Source organism: Symphalangus syndactylus, chromosome 15, assembly GCF_028878055.3.
Source record: "Symphalangus syndactylus isolate Jambi chromosome 15, NHGRI_mSymSyn1-v2.1_pri, whole genome shotgun sequence".
In the NCBI taxonomy this organism is placed as follows: domain Eukaryota; kingdom Metazoa; phylum Chordata; class Mammalia; order Primates; family Hylobatidae; genus Symphalangus; species Symphalangus syndactylus.
In genome coordinates this window covers 79,921,642-79,941,721 of record NC_072437.2, presented here as the reverse complement: position 1 = coordinate 79,941,721, position 20,080 = coordinate 79,921,642, and the positions used below count along the sequence as shown (strand labels likewise).

The 20,080-nt window shown below is 41.3% G+C and overlaps 1 protein-coding gene across 6 annotated transcripts in view; it reads right to left on the bottom strand.

The window, feature by feature from the left end:
• The window catches only part of TNFSF11 (TNF superfamily member 11), a 191,127-nt gene that overhangs the window by 33,307 nt on the left and 137,740 nt on the right, over positions 1-20,080 (bottom strand). The window contains exon 1 of one of the 6 annotated variants that reach the window (XM_055244122.2): positions 485-1,060. The exons of 4 other annotated variants lie outside the window; for them this stretch is intronic. In XM_055244122.2, coding sequence (XP_055100097.2) covers positions 485-1,015 — 531 coding nt within the window. In that variant the 5' untranslated portion in view covers positions 1,016-1,060. Of the gene's footprint in view, positions 1-171; positions 1,061-20,080 lie in introns of those variants that run through there. One more of the 6 variants, XM_063619135.1, reaches the window with a different exon arrangement.

The window sequence follows — 20,080 nt, the reverse complement described above, 5'->3', positions numbered from 1 at the left end:
CAGCACACCTGCAGAGCAGCCAGGCGCAGGAACCGAAACCCGCCGGGTGGTGGGCGGGAAGGGAAAGGTAGATGCCCAAGTGAAGGCGCTCAACTTTTTTCCTATGTGAACAGAAGTTGATTCTTAACTTCAAGTGAGAAATGACAGGGAGAAAAAGTATGCAATCACTACCAGAAGAGGTGAGAGTCCAGTGCTGTTTCCCAGCGTAGGGACGGGGTGAGATTCAAACCCATCGTCCAGCCAGGGGAGTCCGCCCCCGGCGCACCGAGGAGCTGGGGTGCGTGCGCGGAGAGAGAGCAGGGTGCGCCCGACAGCCCCGCGCCAGGTTGTCCCCAAACTCGACACTTCCTCTCTCAGAGTCACTTTCCCTTCCGGAATATGCACGCTCTGGGGGACCCAGCCCTGCGGCCAGACTCAGTTTCCAAGTGCGGGAGAAGGAGATGGGCGCTCCCCGCCGCGCGCCCCTGGGAAGGTGGCCACTCACCTGCGCTCTGAAATAGAGGAACAGGGCGACGCTGCAGACGACCTGGCCCAGCCCCAGCCCCAGGAGGGCCACGAACATGGAGCGGGAGGCGGCGGGTGGCTGGTGCGGCGCAGGCGGCGGCGGGGCGTGCAGGGGGCCCTCGTGCGGGGCTCCGGGGCCGCCGCCCATCTCCTCCGAGCCACGCAGGTACTTGGTGTAGTCTCTGCTGGCGCGGCGCATGGCGCTCGGCCCTCTCGCTCCGGCGCTCTCCTCCCTCTCCCGCTCCCTCCCCTTCTTGTCTGCGGCCAACTCCGGAGGCTGCGGCGGAGCCTCGACGTGGGGCGCGCGACTTGGAGCCCGGCTTTGGCTCCTGGGGCGCGCGGGCGAGCGGGCAGGGCGCCCGGCAGCCCCAACTCTTATAAACCGCTTGGAGAGCCCTGGCCTCGGGAGCCAATCAGCCCCAGGCGAGGCTGCCTCTTCCACTCCCACCTCTGGCTCCCCTTCCTTCCTTTCGCCCTCCCTCTCTCTCAATCTCTCACTGAAGGGCCTCATTCATGGGGGCCCTCCGAGGAGGAGGCTGGGGGCGACTCCAGTGGTTCCAGACTCCCCTTGCCATCCTCAGCTGTCTTTCTGGAGGTCCAAGAGATGGGCTAAGGAAGACGCAGAGGAGACCTTTGCTAAAGGATAAGGATTGCACCTCAGACATTCCTCCTGCGTCGATTCTAGTTTGGTAGAGAAGGGACTTCACATCCTGGAGTCTCGGTTTCCTCCTTAGGATTTAGAAAGTTGAATTTGATGATCTCTGAAGACCCTTTCTGTCCAACCTCTCCCCCCAAAGTGCTTCCAAATATAGTTTCTCAAAGTATTTTGGAAGACTTCGAAAATTTCAGAATCCCCTTCCCAAATCCCTATTTCTGCTTCTTGAAGGTGACATTGAGTGAGGCAGGTCATGGATGTGGCAGTAGAGAGCCTATAGACACCAACTCTGACTTTATAAAGATGAAAACGGTGCAGAGAAAAGGGTAAAGCGGCGTGTAGCCAGAAGCAAGCATCCGAGGAGGGCTCACCCAACCATCAGGAAAGAGATGTAACATGAAGCTGATGATATAGTTAAATGTTAGTTTCATTGCTAAAGAAACCTTGCTAGGGCTTTTTAAAAACCTCTATTCAGAACTGTGGCCCTTAGTGAGATAACAAAAATATTAACATTGCTCACAAATTCTGATACTTCTTCAGAAGGAAGTTGCTGACCAATTTAAACACCCATGAAACTTAGGATGTTTCCACTTTTTTATTAATACAGTCAGCCCACAGTATCCATGGGTTCCACATCTGTGGATGCAATGAACCACGGATCAAAAATATTTGAAAAAAAAAATGGATGGCTGTGTCTGGACTAAACATCTGTAGACTTTTTTTCTTGTGATCATTTCCTAAATGGTACACAACTAGTTACATAGCATTTACATTGTATTAAGTATTATAAATAGTCTAGAGATAATTTCAAGTATACAGGAGGATGTGTGTAGGTTAAATGCAAATACTATGATATGTTAAGAAACTTGAACATCCATGGATTTTGGTATTTGTGGGGAGGGGTTTGGTGGTGTCCTGGAACCAGTCTTCCATGGATATCAAGGGACTACTGTGCCTTTTTATTTTGCATCCTCTTTCTGCCTAATTCGCTAATGAGTACTTCTCTAGGCAAGATTTGTGACAAATGACAGGTCTCTGAGTTATTAAAGCATGTGTTCTAAATTGAACATTTAGACCTCAGTAAATGTTGAAGAAGAGTGACCAGGTTGGATTTTTTTTAAAGGCACCCATACAAAGAAAATGATGTGTTCAAATTCAAAAATGCCTTTAGCATTTATATGTGTATCAATATATAGGTTGGTGGAGAAGGGACAAAAAATTTTCAAACTCAAACATAGAAACAATTGACATTAATTCTACTCCTTGTAGTCTTTGGCCTCTTCCTACTTTTTGTTTGTTAACTTTGGGAAGTAGGTTTATTGTCTCCTCCTCCCCCTCCTCCTCCTCCTCTTCTTCCTCATTCTCTCCCTGCTCCTTGACTCAGGAAATAATTCCATATTTATTCTTTCTTATAAATATTTATTGGGATCAAAGATTTTTAAAATGTGTTGTAACAACTAAACCCACGATGATTTTACTATAGTGTCTTCCATCCTTCTTAATGGGTTTTTATACAACAATGTTTTACACATGTTTTTAATTCCTTGACATCTTGATCCTCAGGTTACAAGAAAGTCCCTCAAATCCCTGAATTATGTTCAGGTATACTTGACCCAGGAGCTTCCTATGTGGGACCATATGTTACATTCCTACAGAGTTCTTCATATGACATTTCTACTAGTACTCCAAAAATGTCATCCCACTGTATTCTGGCTTCCATAGGCTGTATTAGATACTCCACTGTCAGTCTACCTGCTGCTCTTTCACAGGTAATGTATCTTTCTTGCCTATGTATTTACTTACTCCTTTGTCAACACTCACTCCCCAATTAATAGATAAATTCCATATGTTCAACGACTCCTGCTGTATTATTCACCTCTGTAACATTCACCATTTCCTAAAAATGTTTTCTGCTATAGTAGGTGCATGGTAAATACTTGCTGAATAAAATTTGAGCAAAGGAATCTTCAAAGCCTCTGCCAGTCTCCCAGTCTAAGCCATGCTATATCTTATCAGAATGCATCACACTTGCCCCCTGAAGGATTCTGTGCATACTGATCAGGATTTTCTTCTAAAAGCAAAAGCGTATGTCATTTCCATACCTGCAACTCTTTGATGGCTTCTAAGTGTTGTTGGTATAAAGTCGAAACCCTGAAGATTAAAAACCTTCAATAGGCCAGGCGCAGTGGCTCACTTCTATAATCCCAGCGCTTTGGGTGGCCGAGGCGTGAGGATCACTGGAGCCCAGGAGATGGAGAATAGCCTGGGGAACATAGGGAGATCCTATCTTTACAAAAAATGAACAAATTAGCCAGGCATTTTGGTGGACATCTCTGGTCCCAGTTACTCAGAAGGCTGAGATAGGTGGATTGTTTGAGCCTAGGAGGTCGAAGCTGCAGTAAGCCACGATCATGCCACTGCACTCCAGCCTGGGAGACAGAGCAAGATTCTGTCTCAAAAATTTAAAAAAAAAGATACAAATAAAAAATAAAACTCTCCAATAGTCCTTCACAAGCTGGCTCAAGACTTTTCTACATCAGCTTCAAATGCTACCTAACTGGAGTGCTCATCTCTCCAACTTCTACACCTGGAGGACTCTCCCACTTGTCTTTCCTTTCTCAGCTCAAATGTCGCTTCTCCAGAAGTCTTCCTCAGCTCTCCTTACCCAGGTGGCTCCCTCTGTTTTATGCTCCCGTGGCATCCTTAAATTCTCCTGTCATGTCACTCATGCATTTCTTCATTTACTCTACAGATATATTAGTGAGAACCCACTATATGCCAGCACTGGGCTAGAAACATGATGATCAAGATAGAACATGGGGCTTACACCCCAGTGGGAAAAAAAAATGATTCAACAAATCATCACACAAATCACTAATAAAACTGTGATTGGCAGGAAACAACAGGTGCTGGAGAGGATGTGGAGAAATAGGAACACTTTTACACTGTTGGTGGGACTGTAAACTAGTTCAACCATTGTGGAAGTCAGTGTGGTGATTCCTCAGGGATCTAGAACTAGAAATACCATTTGACCCAGTCATCCCATTACTGGGTATATACCCAAAGGACTATAAATCATGCTGCTATAAAGACACATGCACACGTATGTTTATTGCGGCACTATTCACAATAGCAAAGAGTTGGAACCAACCCAAATGTCCAACAATGATAGACTGGATTAAGAAAATGTGGCACATATACACCATGGAATACTATGCAGCCATAAAAAATGATGAGTTCATGTCCTTTGTAGGGACATGGATGAAACTGGAAAACATCGTTCTCAGTAAACTATTGCAAGGACAAAAAACCAAACACCGCATGTTCTCACTCATAGGTGGGAATTGAACAATGAGAACTCATGGACACAGGAAGGGGAACATCACGCTCCGGGGACTGTTGTGGGGTTGGGGGAGGGGGGAGGGACAGCATTAGGAGATATACCTAATGCTAAATGACGAGTTAATGGGTGCAGGAAATCAACATGACACATGGATACATATGTAACAAACCTGCACATTGTGCACATGTACCCTAAAACCTAAAGTATAATAATTAAAAAAAAAAAAAAAGTAATAATATAGTAAAAAAAAAAACAAACTGTGATTAGTACTTTGAAGGCAAAGTGCAAGTACAATGAGAATCTTATAATAATACTAGGGTCTAGACCCATGTGGGGAGTCAGAGAAAACTCTTAGGTAAAGATAATGATTTAAACTACTACTAGATAATGATTTAAACTACTACCAGATAATGATTTAAACTACTACTAGATAATGATTTAAACTACTCCCAGAGTAAAAACCACCCAGAGAGAAAGTGGCCAGGAGCTATCCTAAGCTGAGAGTGATTGTATTATTATAACGATTTGTTTAACTTGTCTTCCCAATTGCATGTCTTATTTATCTGCCTTATTTATCGTAAATTCATTAATATATTTATTTTAACAATAAATCAGCTAATCCATCAATTCATTATCAAAATTATAAAATTGTTGAGTGAAAGCCTTGTAAGCTAATAGGTATTAAGAGATGCCAAGACCCCAGAACATAATTGAAGATTCAAAGTTTATGTCAATACTCCACTATAAATAACACAATGTTTAGATCAACATTTCTCAAACTATATTTCCTAGTACCTTAGTGTATTAACATAGAATTCTTTTGGACTCATGTGAAAATTGATTGGTTCATGTTATTGAAAAATAGGGCTAAGTCTAGCTTCAGGAATTGTTGGATACAAGTCTGAATTAAATGCCTTTCCTTTGAGCCAGGGAATTAAGTTAACCCCATGTGAACCTCATGTCATGGGCTGAGAGGAGGGAGAGATATTTGTCAAAGGAAAATTAAAGTGCAGATATGAGAAGGATAAGGAATTGCTGCACTGCTGGGCACATACAAATACTATAGCTGTTCATGTTCAGTCATTTGCTAGATCAGCAATTTTCAAACTTTTTACATTCTTCAAAATTCTTGAGAATACCAAAGAGGCTTTATTTGTGTGAGTTATATTTATAAATATTTGGTGTATTCAAAATCCAAGCAGAAAATTTTACCATATTAGCATGTTAACATAATGTTAATATAATTTTATAAATAACTCATAATACTTTTATAAAATTATTTTGTTAAAAAACAGATTTTCAAAAAAAAAGTAGGGAGAAAAGTGCCACTGTTTTACATTTTTTCACATCTCTACTATTGGCCTGATAGAGTCACATTCAGTCCTGCACTTACTCTGTTACAATATTGCACATGATGCTGCCTTTAGAAAACTTCACTACATGAATGAAAATGAAAAAGGAAGTCATTCATTATTATTATGACAGATGTTTCACTTTGCTGAACTCCGGGGAGGATCCATCTTCTAGAAGTCACCTAAATTCCTTGGTTCCTTCATCTCCAAACCTCATCACTCCAGTCTCTGACCTCTGATTCTGTCCTCACAGCTTCTTTCTGACTCTAACTCTAATATCTCTCTCTTTTTTTCTTTTTCTTTTCTTTTCTTTTTTTTTTTTTTTTTTTTTGAGACAGAGTCTTGCTCTGTAGCCCAGGCTGGAGTGAAGTGGCACAATCTTGGCTCACTGCAAGCTCCTCCTCCCAGGTTCACACCATTCTCCTGCCTCAGCCTCCCGAATAGCTAGGACTACAGGTGACCGCCACCATGCCCGGCTAATTTTTTGTATTTTTAGTAGAGATGGGGTTTCACTGTGTTAGCCAGGATGGTCTCGATCTCCCGACCTCATGATCCGCCCGCCTTGGCCTCACAAAGTGCTGGGATTACAGGCGTGAGCCACCATGCCCAGCTAATATCTCCCTCTTATGATAAGAACCCTTGTGATTACATTGGGCCCACCCAGACTATCCAGGATCATCTCTGCATCTCCAGATCCTTAACTTGATTACATATGCAAAGTCCGTTTTGCCATGTGAGGTAACATATTCACAGAGTCTGGGGCTTAGGATATGGATTCCTTGATGGTGGAGGGCATTAATCAACCTACTGCAGTGTGGGAAAGCCATCCCACTTTTGCTGGCCCCTGGGTTCCTTACCATCCCTTCTTAGTTTGCTTAACCCTGACCGCAACTCTTCAAATTAAAGTCTTTTCAGTTAAATCCCTTGGATTTGCCACCTATTTCCTGCCAGGACCCTGTATAATATACTTGCTAAATCTGAAGCCAGTTGCAACTAATTTATAAGTGTGGGTATTATAAAATATATATGCAGCCCCTCATGCTAATAACAATTTTTAAAATGTGTATAATCATAAGTAATAAGTCTGTGAAAATATCTCACCCTGGAAATGGAGTCAGCCTGAGCAACTTTATGAAACTGGTGGGCTTTGTCTTTTGTACTTACCACCTCTCCTTTGATCACTCTTCTTTTTCTGTCTGTTCCCACCTCTTCTGATCTCAGGTCCAGGCTCATATGCTGCTCACTGAAAACCTAATGAAACCTCTCACCTAGGACTGGCTTCCCTAATAATCTAATCCAGCTTACCCGTTACCCTTTAGAAGCAACTTGGTCTTATTACATTCCCTTCAGCTAACAAATTAACTAATAAGTGATAACAAATTAACATTGACTATGTCAATGGACAATTGAATTAAAATTTTATGTTGGCAGTCTTCTGGAAATATACTGCCTTACCCCTCTTAACTTAAATCACACAATTTACAAATTTAGAAAGGTGAGTTTTATTTCTTTTTTTTTTTTTTTTTTGAGACAGAGTCTCGCTCTGTCGCCCAGGCTGGAGTGCAGTGGCGCAATCTCGGCTCACTGCAAGCTCCGCCTCCCGGGTTCACGCCATTCTCCTGCCTCAGCCTCTCCCAGTAGCTGGGACTACAGGCGCCCGCCACCACGCCCGGCTAATTTTTTTGTATTTTTAGTAGAGACAGGGTTTCACTGTGTTAGCCAGGATGGTCTCGATCTCGTGACCTCGTGATCCGCCCGCCTCGGCCTCCCAAAGTGCTGGGATTACAAGCGTGAGCCACCGCGCCCGGCCAAAGGTGAGTTTTATTTCTTAAGAATGGAATTACAACCTGCAGGCAGGAAGGGCACCCTGCCACCGGGAAAAAACCTAAAGCAAGCCCTTCAACAGAGGGAAGAGTAACACAGGAATTTAAGCTGAAGGGGTTGGCAAAGCATACATATTCAACAGGACATAGGAAGAGCTATGAATATTCATGAAAGGGCGTAAGCATGCATAATAGGCAAACATGCATGTTACATGCGTCCCACAGTTCCGTTGGGACGGAGATTTAACATTTAAATGTATACAATTAGGTGAAGAAGGGACAGGAAGGCACTCAAATGTGCATCCTCTGTAAAACCAGCCAGAACTAGTCCATGGTTGGTGGTCTCTTATCAGGAGAAAGTTACAGAAATCAGTCTCTTGTCCAGTCAAAGCTGGCACTGTGGCTTGTGTAACAGGTGGGGCTCGGTTATTCAGTGTCTGATGGCTGGGGAGCTGCAACTGCTTCAACATCACTTATCTCAAAGCTAGTGTTGTTTAGCTGCTGGAGAAAGAGGAAGAAGAAACCCTGTGGGAATTAGAACATGGTTTGTTTGTTAAGTGTAAAGTGTGCGACTTAACCCTTACTTGGCATGGCCATAGCTCTTGTTTACAATTTGGAATCTTATTGGATAAACAGTCTATTCTGTCAGTCTTATGATCTCTGTTTTAACATTAATGCTATCAGCTGTTGTGTCTAAACAGTAAAAGGAAGGGGATATAATGAGGCATCTGACTTACCAACCCATCATGGTTGGGAACTCAGGTGGATTTTTTTATTATTATTTTAAGGTTTCTCTGAGGTCCTCTTGGCCAAACATGGCCTATTTGGTTGGTTTGGTTTAGCTCTCACCCCTAAAGGAGTGCATTTCTAATGGCAAATTATCAGACATTATGGAAAACTGGATGGGAGATGGAAGAGGAAAAACATCTTGGTCATGTATGAAGGAAGTAAACCTGTCCATAACTGTTTATCTCTTCTGCGCACAATGCTAGAAATATTTAGAGTAATTTTATCTCTTACTTTCTAGAAAGCAACTCTGTTTGATAGGTTTTTAATTCATTAATATTATCTCAGACTTATTCCTAAAATAAAATTAATCTAAAGTATTAGAGCTTTTAAATAAACTTTTGGGAAATACAAAAATTAATTAGAGAGATTGTAGCTGTTTCTGAAAACATAAATAATATCAAAGGGTCTTATTGTATTCATTTCCTAAATGTTTCCTGAATCTGTCTCCACTTCAGTTTTCCTCAGAAAATAATTTTTTATTGTTTCTTCTTTGAAACTCTTATTTTCGCCATATTAGGTCTTCTATAGTACATTGTTTAACTTGCAGTTTCATTTTATTTATTTTTTATTTATTTATTTATTTATTTTTGAGATCTTCTGTCACCAAGGCTAGAATGCAATGGTGCGACCTCGGCTCACTGCAACCTCTGCCTTCCGGGTTCAAGCAATTCCCCTGCCTCAGCCACCTGAGCAGCTGGGATTACAAGCAGGTACCACCATGCCCGGCTAATTTTTGTATTTTTAGTAGAGATGGAGTTTTGCTATGTTGCCCAGGCTGGTCTTGAACTCCTTACCCCAAGTATCTGCTTACCTCGACCTCCCAAAGTGCTGAGATTCCAGGCATGAGCTGCCACACCTGGCCTTTATTTATGTTTTCATCCTGAATATGTTCCTTCATTTGATCTAGATCTATGTTCAATATTTCAGCAGTTTCTGTTCTATTATTCAGGTGATCTGTTGGACTTTAAAGTCCAAAATTAAATTTTATTTCAAGAAATCCCCTTTTCTCTTCAATTGATCTTTCACAATAGCTTCCTATACCCCCTCAATAATTCTCCTTACAATCATTTATAAAATTCACCTCTGTTTCTTTACCAAACCTTCTCTGTAAACAAGCTGCTGAGTTTATTTGATTCAAGTCCCTCTTTCAAGCTCCTGAGACCCTTTGGGTGATACCTGACCCTTCTTTTCCTACCAATGTCCATTGGTGTTGGTCCCCATTGCTTCTGGATATGTCAGATTATTAGAAGGGTCTTAGGCAATGGTAGACATCCATGAAGTGAGGGGTAAGGAAGATGCTTCCTCACCAGGATGGCAGCATAAGAAGGACTGGGGATCTCTCAGGGCTGGAAATTTCAAGTAGATTCCATATGTCTGTCAGGATGCGTGGGATCACCTGGCCAAATGATTATAATCTCCCAATAAGCTATGGGATTGATTCTGTTTTCAGACTTCCCCAAATCTACTAATACTTAGATCTGCTCATTGCTGTAAATAATTTTGTCCAGAAGTTGGCTTGTGCTCTTCTATTCCTATACTGTCTCCTTAGGTCCTAAAGCCTCAGGTAGACTTCCCATCCCCATATATTCTCTGTGTTATTGAGATGGGAGTGGGAGGGTGTCAAGGAATAAGGCTATGCTGCCATATTCCCAGAGTGCTTGTTCCCTCCTTCTTGTCTGTAAATGAGCCTCTCATCATTTCCTGCCTAAGTACTAAAATGTCTTCCCTTTCATCCTCCTTCCAGCAGTCTCCTCTCACTTAAACCCATCTTCCAGATTGATTCATTTATCACAAACAACTGGATGTATAACTTCCCCTCTTGAAACCACTCAGCAGCCTACCAACACTTAAGATAAAGTCCAGGCTCTTTACAAACTCTTCCTTAATTTTTTCCCATCTCTGTCTTTAGCCTCAACATCCATCATTGCCTTGCACTTAAAGTTCTAGTTTTAGAACATAAAGAATAACTTGTAATTTTCTTGAATATCATACTATTTATTTCAAACCTCTATTTCTTTGTTCATGCTGATAATTTAGTCATTCAACAAACACGTACTGCATACCAACCATGAGTCTGGTACTATGGTAGGCATAAGAGATATAATGCTGAATAAAATAGATAATTGTTGTGCCCACAAAGCTTATACTCTAAGGCAAATGTTGTAATAACATTGAAAGAATAGAACCTAATAGATGCAAAGAGAAAATAAAGCATATTATTTCTTCCCTGCAACGAGAGTTTAAAACCATTCAGTAAACTGCTTTATTTATTACATGGAAGATCTCAGTAGACCATGGCATTACCATAACCATAACAACTAAACAAAGCCACCAGATAAACTAAATAAAAAAATATATATATATATTTTTAAAGTTATCGATGAGCTGATAATGCAAAAAAAAAATCTAAAGGGAATTGCACATGAACATTCTTTTCTAGATAAGAAAGATTAACAGTCCCTTTCCTCCCTTGGAACATTTGTCAAGCATAAACACAGATAGGTGTAGTGTTGAGTTTGCTGTAGGCAGAGATATTTTACTGGAGCTGATGTAACAGATTAAAATCTACAAATGCCCAACTATTTTCTCCAATTACTGGTCTTCTTCCCTGACAGATTTTGTTGAGTACTGGGCAAAGTGGGTGGGGAACTGGGCTGGGAAGGTAGAGAGAGAAATCTTCTAGTGTATGAGAGAAGCTTGTCAGAGAAAGAGAACAAAATAGGAATACAAAAAAATATATCCTTCGAGATATTTGAAACAAGAGTTGCACTGAAACTACTTAAAGCTACAATCCAGCTCAGTTTCTGATTGGATTGAAGTCCTCACCTTAGCTGCAAAATAATATCTACATTAGTTCTTTTATATACAATACTTGGTATACAATTTTTAAAATCATATGACGTGACAAGAAGCTGAAATGCATGGTTCATAATGAAGAGGGAAAAAAATCCAATTAAAAACAGACCAACAGATGACCCAAATATTGGAAATAGTAGACAATAATTTTTTTTTTTTTTTGAAACGGAGTTTCATTCTTGTTGCCCAGGCTGAAGTGCAATGGTGCAATCTCGGCTCACCGCAACCTTCACCTTCTGGGTTCAAGCAATTCTCCTGCCTCAGCCTCCCAAATAGGTGGGATTGCAGGCATGTGCCACCACGCCCAGCTAATTTTGTATTTTTAGTAGAGACGAGGTTTCTCCATATTGGTCAGGCTGGTCTCGAACTCCTGACCTCAGGTGGTCCGCCTGCCTTGGCCTCCCAAAGTGCTGGGATTATAGGTGTGAGCCACCATGCCCAGCCTCCAATAATTTGTAAATAATTCTTTTACATATAGTAAAGAAAACAGAGGCAAAGGTAAACAAAATGGATGAAGGATAGAAAATTGCAACAAAGAAATGGAATGTTTTTAAAAATAAGCATGTGGATATTCTAGAACAAAAATATAAAATATCTAAAATTAAGAATTAACTAGATTAACTTAATAACAGACTGGATAACAAAAAAAAATTAATGAATTCAAAGCCAATTCAATAGAAAACTTCTAAAATAGAGGAACAATAATTAGAAAATTAAACAGAAGAGGACATGAGAAATACATGGGACATTATCAAAAGGTCTAATATATGTGTAATTGGAGTTCCAAAAGGACAGGAAAAAAATGCAACAGAGGGAATATAGAAGTATATTATGGTGAGAACTTTCCAAACTGATTAAAGACATTAACTCATTGATTTAAAATGTCAGAAAATCACAAAGTGGGTATGTACAAAGAAATCTACACCTAGCCACACCATAATCAAACTGCTGAAACCCAAAGACAAAGAAAAAAACCTTAAAACCAACAAGTAGTCCATATTTTTTCCCTCTGGCTGGAAATCTCAGGTAGGTTTCATAATTTCTTTGTTTTTTTTTTTTGTTTGTTTGTTTGTTTGAGATGGAGTTTTTGCTCTGTTGCCCAGGCTGGAGTGCAATGGTGCAATCTCGGCTCACTGCAACCTCCGCCTCCTGGGTTCAAGTGATTCTCCTGCTTCAGTCTCCCGAGTAGCTGGGATGACAGGTGTCTGCCACCATACCCAGCTAATTTTTGTATTTTTGGTAGAGACAAGGTTTTACCATGTTGGCAAGGCTGGTCTTGAACTCTTGACCTCAAGTAATCCACCTGCCTTGGCCTCCTAAAGCACTGGGATTACAAGTGTGAGCCACCCTGTCCAGCCTAATTTCTTTGTTCTTACATAAATGATAAAAAGTCCTCTGGTCACTTTTAGTCCTGTGAACACACTCATTTCAAAAATTAAAAGAAGAGGTCCAAGTTAATAATAAAAGCTTTGATTGAATTTCAAGTTAAATCTTCTTCCCTCCCTCAATTCAGAACTTTCAGTCTGGAAACTTTACCATGGGAAGGGGAGCCTGATATGGGTGGGATGGAACTGGAGGGGACTTATTTGACTAGTAAAGTTATAACCTGGGCTGGTGCTCTCTGAGCTTGGTAAAATGTTCAGCGTGAACTCTTTCATTCATGGTACTCTTTTGTGTTTTCTTAAAGATTTTCCCACTGGAAACATCTGACTGAAACTCCCTCTCCCTAGCTGACTGTTTACAATTCTCCCCTCAATTTCTGCAACTAATAGTACCTCTCATTCTTTTCTTCTGGCTACAGCCTGCCTCTGGCTGGAAACCTTCTTGGATGGAGTCCCTTTAAAAATGATCCTCAGACTGTCCCCTTCCTGGTTGCCCACGTCACATCCCTCGTACACATTCTGCCTTGTTGTCAGTGAAAACACAGTTTTTTTTCACTGCTTGCAGCTTGGTCTTAGCTCTGCCACCAGAGAGGCAGCTTCAGACACCATTTGCTTTCAGTCTTCTTAGATGTGAGACAAATCCCAGGCTCTTAGTTACCTGAAACTTCACAACAAATATCAACCTCTCCAACTGCTTATCTCAAAGCCCCTCTCACAGATTCTCTAAACAAACTATGGCTTGATTATTTCAACCTCAATTATGTATATCCTTAACTTAGTTTCCAGATTCCTTCTCTACAAGTATCTTTCTTCGAAATATGGGAGTTTTTGCCACCTAGGATTTAGTTTCCACTTTAACGTGCTGATACACAAGCAAACGCAGTCACCATAAAGTGTAATTAGTAAAATGTGTCCTGGGAGCACATGAGAGAAGTTCTTAACCTAGACTTGGGAGTCCAGAAAAGACTTTTTGGAGGAAGCCATATTTAAGATGAGGCTTGTGGGATGAGTCAGTTATCCAAGCAAAGTGGGAAGACACACATATAAAAGCCAAGAAGCAAAACAGGATGTATTCAAGGAACTGAAAGAAGTTTAGTGTAGCTTGATCAGAGTGGAAGGAAGAATAGTGAAAAATGAGACTAGAAAATGAGCAGGGATTGAGTCACAAAGCTTTTGTCACTCACAATAAAAATTTGAATTTTATTCGGGAGCAATGGAGAGTCATTGAAAGTTTTTTTCTCAGGAAAATGACATGTCTGTTGTGTAATTTAGAATGTGCTTTGACTGCAATGTGGAGAATAGGTTTGAGGGATAGTGGTAGAAAGAGATGGGCAGAGCAAGTCTGGACTCAGAGAGCCGGTCACTAGACCACGGGCCACATCCAGGCCAGGACCAAGCATGGTGGTGGCAGAAGGGGTGGAGAGAAGCAATGAGTCTCAGAGGCACTTAGGAGTGGAGTCTATTGGGTTTGGTGACTGACTGGCCGTGACATGGTGAGGAAGAGGAAGGAGTCAAAGATGCCACACAGGTTTCTGTCTTTGGCAACTGAATTGGTGCCACTAGCTGAAATGAAATGCTCTGGAGGAAGAGCAGGTTGGCCAAGCTCCACTTCACACTCATAGGTCTGAGATGCTGGTGAAGCCTTTCCTGCTTCTGTTTGTTTCATTGACAACCTTCTTCAACCTTCAAACCTCAGCCCAGAGGATATCCCCTTCTTGCTGTTCCCAAATTCCCAGAATTTTCTAAGAGCCCTTCGTCTCTTGCTCCTCACTCACCTTTATTTTTTATTTGTTTTATTTTACTTTTTTGAGACATTATCCAGGCTGGAATGCAGTGGTGCAATCTTGGCTCACTTCAACATCCACCTCCCAGGCTCAATCTTGTGCCTCAGCCTCCTGAGTAGCTGAGACTACAGGTGTGTGCCACCATGCCCGGCTAATTTTTGTATTTTTAGTAGAGATGGAGTTTCAGCATGTTGGCCAGGCTGGTCTTGAACTCCTGGCCTCAAGCAACCTACCCAACTTGGCCTCCCAAATTGTTGGAATTATAGATGTGAGCCACCACATCCGGCCTGTCATTCACCTTATCCTATCACTTTCCTCATTACAGTGACTTTAACTATATGAGGGTCTTCTCTAGTAGATTATAAAAGCCTTGAAGATACAGAATCTGTATTATTCATCATTTGTACTCTCATCACCTGGCAAAATTCCTGCACATAGTAGGCTCTTTATTAGTGTTGTTGAATACAGTGGATCCTCCTCAATCCGAAAATATCGAAGCAGTAATACAGATGCAAACATGTATACGGTAAGATGTTTCTGAACAAACACATATCAGACATACCCACTGGGGCAGACATCATCATTACAACAATACACATGTATCACATGCAAACAAGGTACTGCCAGCCTTCTAGGAAAGGTAGAAGAAAAAGAGCAAAAACTGAGATATCCAGATGGAGCTTTGTTAAGAAGGATCGAATGCCTGAACCAATGTCATATCAGCTCTGTCTGACTGGGGATCTTATGTATCTCTGTTATAACAAGCTCCCTCTCATGAAACTGTACACAGGTTTTACCAAAGTTACCCCCTGCAAAATAAGAGGATAGAAATAAGTGATTGTCTTACACATGAATATATTCATGCTCCATTACAGAATGAAAGCTTTAGAAATCTATCCTAAAACAAAGTGGCTAAAAAGAAGGACTCTGAGCCCACATGTCCTGTGATTCATTCCAGGATGTGCCACTTAATGGCTGGGTGATATTTCTATGCCTTAGTTTCATCATTTGAAAGACAAAACACTCAATGGGAGTGGTTACAGGGTCCCACTGCTGGTACGCCTAAGTGGTGCAGTGGTCTGATTCAGTACTTATGGAGTTGTTTTAAGTATAATATGAATCAATCTATACCAAATCTTTAGAACAGTGCTTAATATATGCATGTTGTTGTTCTCACCATTCTTCTTTTTATTATTATAGTTTTGTTGTTGTTGTTGTTACAATGACTACTACACAGCATCATTATTCAGCCAGTCAGATTTCCATCAACATCAGTCAGCCCTGTAAGTAGGAGGAAAGGCACCGAGGAAAAGCATTGTCACAAAGTCCATGGACTTTCCTTGGTGGCAGCATAATGAATCTTGAGTAATCATTCTGGCTCTTATCTTTGAAAATAAATCCAGTGTATATGAAAAGAAAGAAAAATCAAAGCACTGGCTAGACATCCCCTATAGTAAAGGACAGCCACTGGCCATTAGAAATGATAGGTGAAAGCTGGGGAGGAGCCAGAAGAATCCCACAGGAAACAAGGAACACACAATAGGACAGCCGCAGGCTCGCCCAGCAGGTGCCCCTCAGCAGTGCAATGGTCCCATTCAGGCCTATGGTGCTGACCATGGCAAGAGCTTGAGGAAAAGTCAGAGTACATCAGCATACCCTGTTTACTCAAGTAGAGGCATTCTATGAAAATATGGCCGGGCATGGTAGCTCACTCCTGTAATCCCAGCACTTTGAGAGGCCGAGGTAGGTGGATCACTTGAGGTCAGGAGTTCAAGACCAGCCTTGCTAACATGGTGAAACCTCGTCTGTACTAAAAATACAAAAAGTAGCCAGGTGTGGTGGTGTGTGCCTATAATCCCAGCTACTCAGGAGGCTGAGGCAGGAGAATCACTTGAACCCAGGAGGCAGAGGTTGCAGTGAGCCGAGATGTACCCTTGCACTCCAGCCTGGGTGACAGAGAGAGACGCTGTCTCAAAAAAGAAAAAAAGAAAGAAAGAAAAGAAAATATTTAAGTATTTCTACTGTGATTGGTTATAATTCAAGAGGTGTGTTATAAAAGGTAAGATTAATTTTTTATCTAGAACATTTACTTATTTTTCAATTGTAAAATTTTTTTGAGAAAAAAATTATTGAGAAATACATAAGATCATTGTTCATACTAAGTCATCTGTTAGCATGTTAATATGCCTAAATTCTTTTTTGTTACTATTATTAACATACTTAAGGACACTGCAGGACAAGTGGGCAGACTGCATCACCTCAGTTTATTTTGGACATTTACACTTACATTTGACGTTTACCCTTTCTATACACAATTTTTATGGAAATTGTGTGACTCATCTCTGAAGGCATTTATAAGAATATAAAATTTCTTAATATTTTCAAAGAAAAATAAGCATTTCTAAGAGCCATGTACTGAATTATACTAACCATCTTGGACTACAGAAAGTTCAGCTAAAATTTACTGCCTTTGAAGGTAAATGTCTATTGCTGGAATTTTCAAGCCCAACATGGACAGAGGCTTGGTGGGGAAGCTGTAGAGTGGATTAATCATTGGGTGGGTCATTAATCTCGTAATCTTTAAGGTTATTTCCAGTCCTGACATATAAACTAGCGGTCTTAACTGTCCCTTCCAGGTGTCATAAACTGCAGTTTGCAAAATGTTTTGAAATAAAAATATTCTATATGAGTCCATATTTATTGTTCATTATCTGTATCCACTAGAACATTCTGCAATGATGAGAATGTTCTCTATCTGTACTGTCCAATACGGCAGCCATTAGCCATGTGTGGCTATAGACACCTGAAATGTGGCTGCCACAATGGAGAGCACAGATCTATATCCACTTTTTAGAATCTCTTATTTACATTTGCTTATTAGCATTTTGCATTTAAAACATTATTTTTCAAATAAGGGCCTGGCACAGAGTAGCTCTCAGTGAATATTATACAGTTTTGTTTAATTCCTTGAATCTTTGGATTCAAAGTCAAACATTTAACTCACCCAATCTTATAGGCTGCTTTAAATATAGTAGCAGTTTCTTATTTCATTCTCATTGTGTCAGAAGTCCAAGGATAATAAAAGTTCAAGAACTTCATGAACCAGCTCAGCACATGAACTCAGAGATTAGTCAACAACTTAAACAAACAAGGCTGGCCAGCTGGTCTCTGCTCTATTTTACCACAGTCTGGGGCAGGAAAAAGGCATTTAGGAAAGGACTTGAGAGTGTTTCCGTCTCCTCATCACCCATCCCCCTCCCCCCAATCCATCAGTTTAACCTGCACTACTTTTGGCTGATGAAAAAGGAGTTGGCTCTAGGGACCCCACCAGTCACACCAAAACTGTGCCCCATGGAACCTGGAGCTTGTAGGGCCCCATCCCAGTGAGACACAGCATGGTTCCCTGTGTCCCAGATCTTCCTATTAGTCTGGCTGGGCCTCCTCACCATAGGCCTTCAGCCACAGATGACTACAACTGCATGGCTTCTCACTTTTCTGTTGTTTAATGTCCAAGGAGGGCAGTTTGGAAACACCAAGAAGAGTTTAGACAAATAAACATGATCAGGACACACCATAATGAATGGGCTCCACCACACAGCCAGACTGCCCAGCTTCATGGTTTCAGACTGTTTGGATTCACCATAGAACTTTGCTTTTTCTGCAATTGCTCCATTTAGAAGGACAGCAGGTCCAAGTAGGCTGGCATTGAGTACATGGTTCATTCAGTACTTGCTGTAAGAGTGAAGTCTTGCATGCAATGTTTGCTGGCTGAGTTTTACCACTGCTGTCCTTCTGGTGAAAAGGACTGAGGACCTCAGACCTATAGGCACTAAAGATTATGAGATACTCCTATGTCAGAGTTTACCATAGTCTGAAATAAATGGGCTTTGTCAATGGGCTGAATTTTGCACCTCTTCCCCCTAGCCCCCACAAAAAATCCTCCTGTGTTGAAGTCCTAGCCCTCAGTACCCCAGAATGTGACCATATTTGGAGACAGGGTCATTATAGAGGTATTTAAGTTAAAATGAGGTAGTTAGGTTGGGATCTAATCTGATGACTGTCCTGATACAAAGAGAAAATCTGAATACAGCCACATACAGAGGGAAGACAATATGAAGACACAAGGAAATGACAGCCATTCACAAGTCAAGAGGAGCCCCTGGAACAGATCATTCCCCCCATGGCTTTAGGAATAAGTCAACTCTGCAAACACCTTGACTTTTGACTTGTGGTCTCCAAGACTGTGAGAACGTAAGTTTCTGCTCTTTAAGCCACCCAGTCCCTGGTACTTTGTTATAGCAGCCCTCGCAAACAAATACAGACTTTTTCTCATTCCATCTCTGTAAAGCCACAGACTTCTTAGTAGGGATACGACTTCTTTGCTTGGGATCCTCTTTTACTGTCTTGAATAAAGAGCCAGGAGGAACACAGGGAACTTCTCTGACCTAGGTTTGGAGCTATTTTTCCTTCCTGGACTCTTTTGTCCTAAATGTAACAAATAAGTTGTGTCAATTTACTTGATACCCCTCTCCCTTTTCTTTCTCCTCTCCCATTTCCCGGAATGAATTAGTCTTCCCAGGAAACAGCTCCAGAATCCAGTCTTTCCCCAGGGAGGCCAGGGAAGCTCTGAAGGATTCCCCAAGTCCAAGTCAATGCTTTCAAGGTTGGCCCTAAGAAAACCCAGGCTGCCATGAATAGTAACTCTTATCAGATTCTTCTTGTCCCAGTAGTATTTTGTCAAGATCTCTAGGAACAAACTACCTGCTCCATAAAATATTTTCTTCTGCCCCAAAATAATCAAATTTATTGATGAAATGAAAGGTATATTGCCTTTCATTTTACTTGAAAGATGAGATGTCTTTATTGCCCATCACAAGTAGTTGATTCCTTTTACCATTCGGGATGGTCATATTATAGCCATTCTATTAGACAGTTAGCCGTATTTGGAGAACCCCAAAGGCTACTGAAGACCACAGAGGACTTTTCTGCCCTGTTCTGATGCCTACCTGGTCTGGATCTATATCCCTGAGAAAATTGGACCTCACAGGTCAAGAGCAAGGGTCAGAGCCAAGCACAAGGCAAGAAAGCTTAGGCTGCTTCTGGTTTTGTTAACTAAAACTATCATTTACTTCATCAGCATGACTCATACACCAGTACAATACAACATATAGGAAACAGTGGGAGAAGTAAATCAACCCCACCACTCAGGGTTCTACCATCTGTAATGGGGGTTATACTGAAAGGGGACCTGAATGGAGGAAGGTGATAACAAGGATGGAACTTATTAAGGAAGGTGAAAAATAGGAAACTTAGTAAGAGAGGGCATTATTATAAATACCCTGGGACAGGTGTTTGAGCCTCCTCACTGGCAAAGCATTTGTCAAAAAAAAAAAAAAGAAAGAAAAGAAAAGAAAAGAAAAACATGGCCCAGCAAGACAGTGACCCATTTCTGGCTGCAGCACTAAACCGTCCTTCCTGTGTCACCATCATTCAACAGGTGTTTAGAACACAAGAGGTGTCCTGTGGTCCAGGGTTGCCCAGCCCTCACATTCATTAATCTTTCAGGGAGAGAAATTGGCTTTCTCTCCCCAT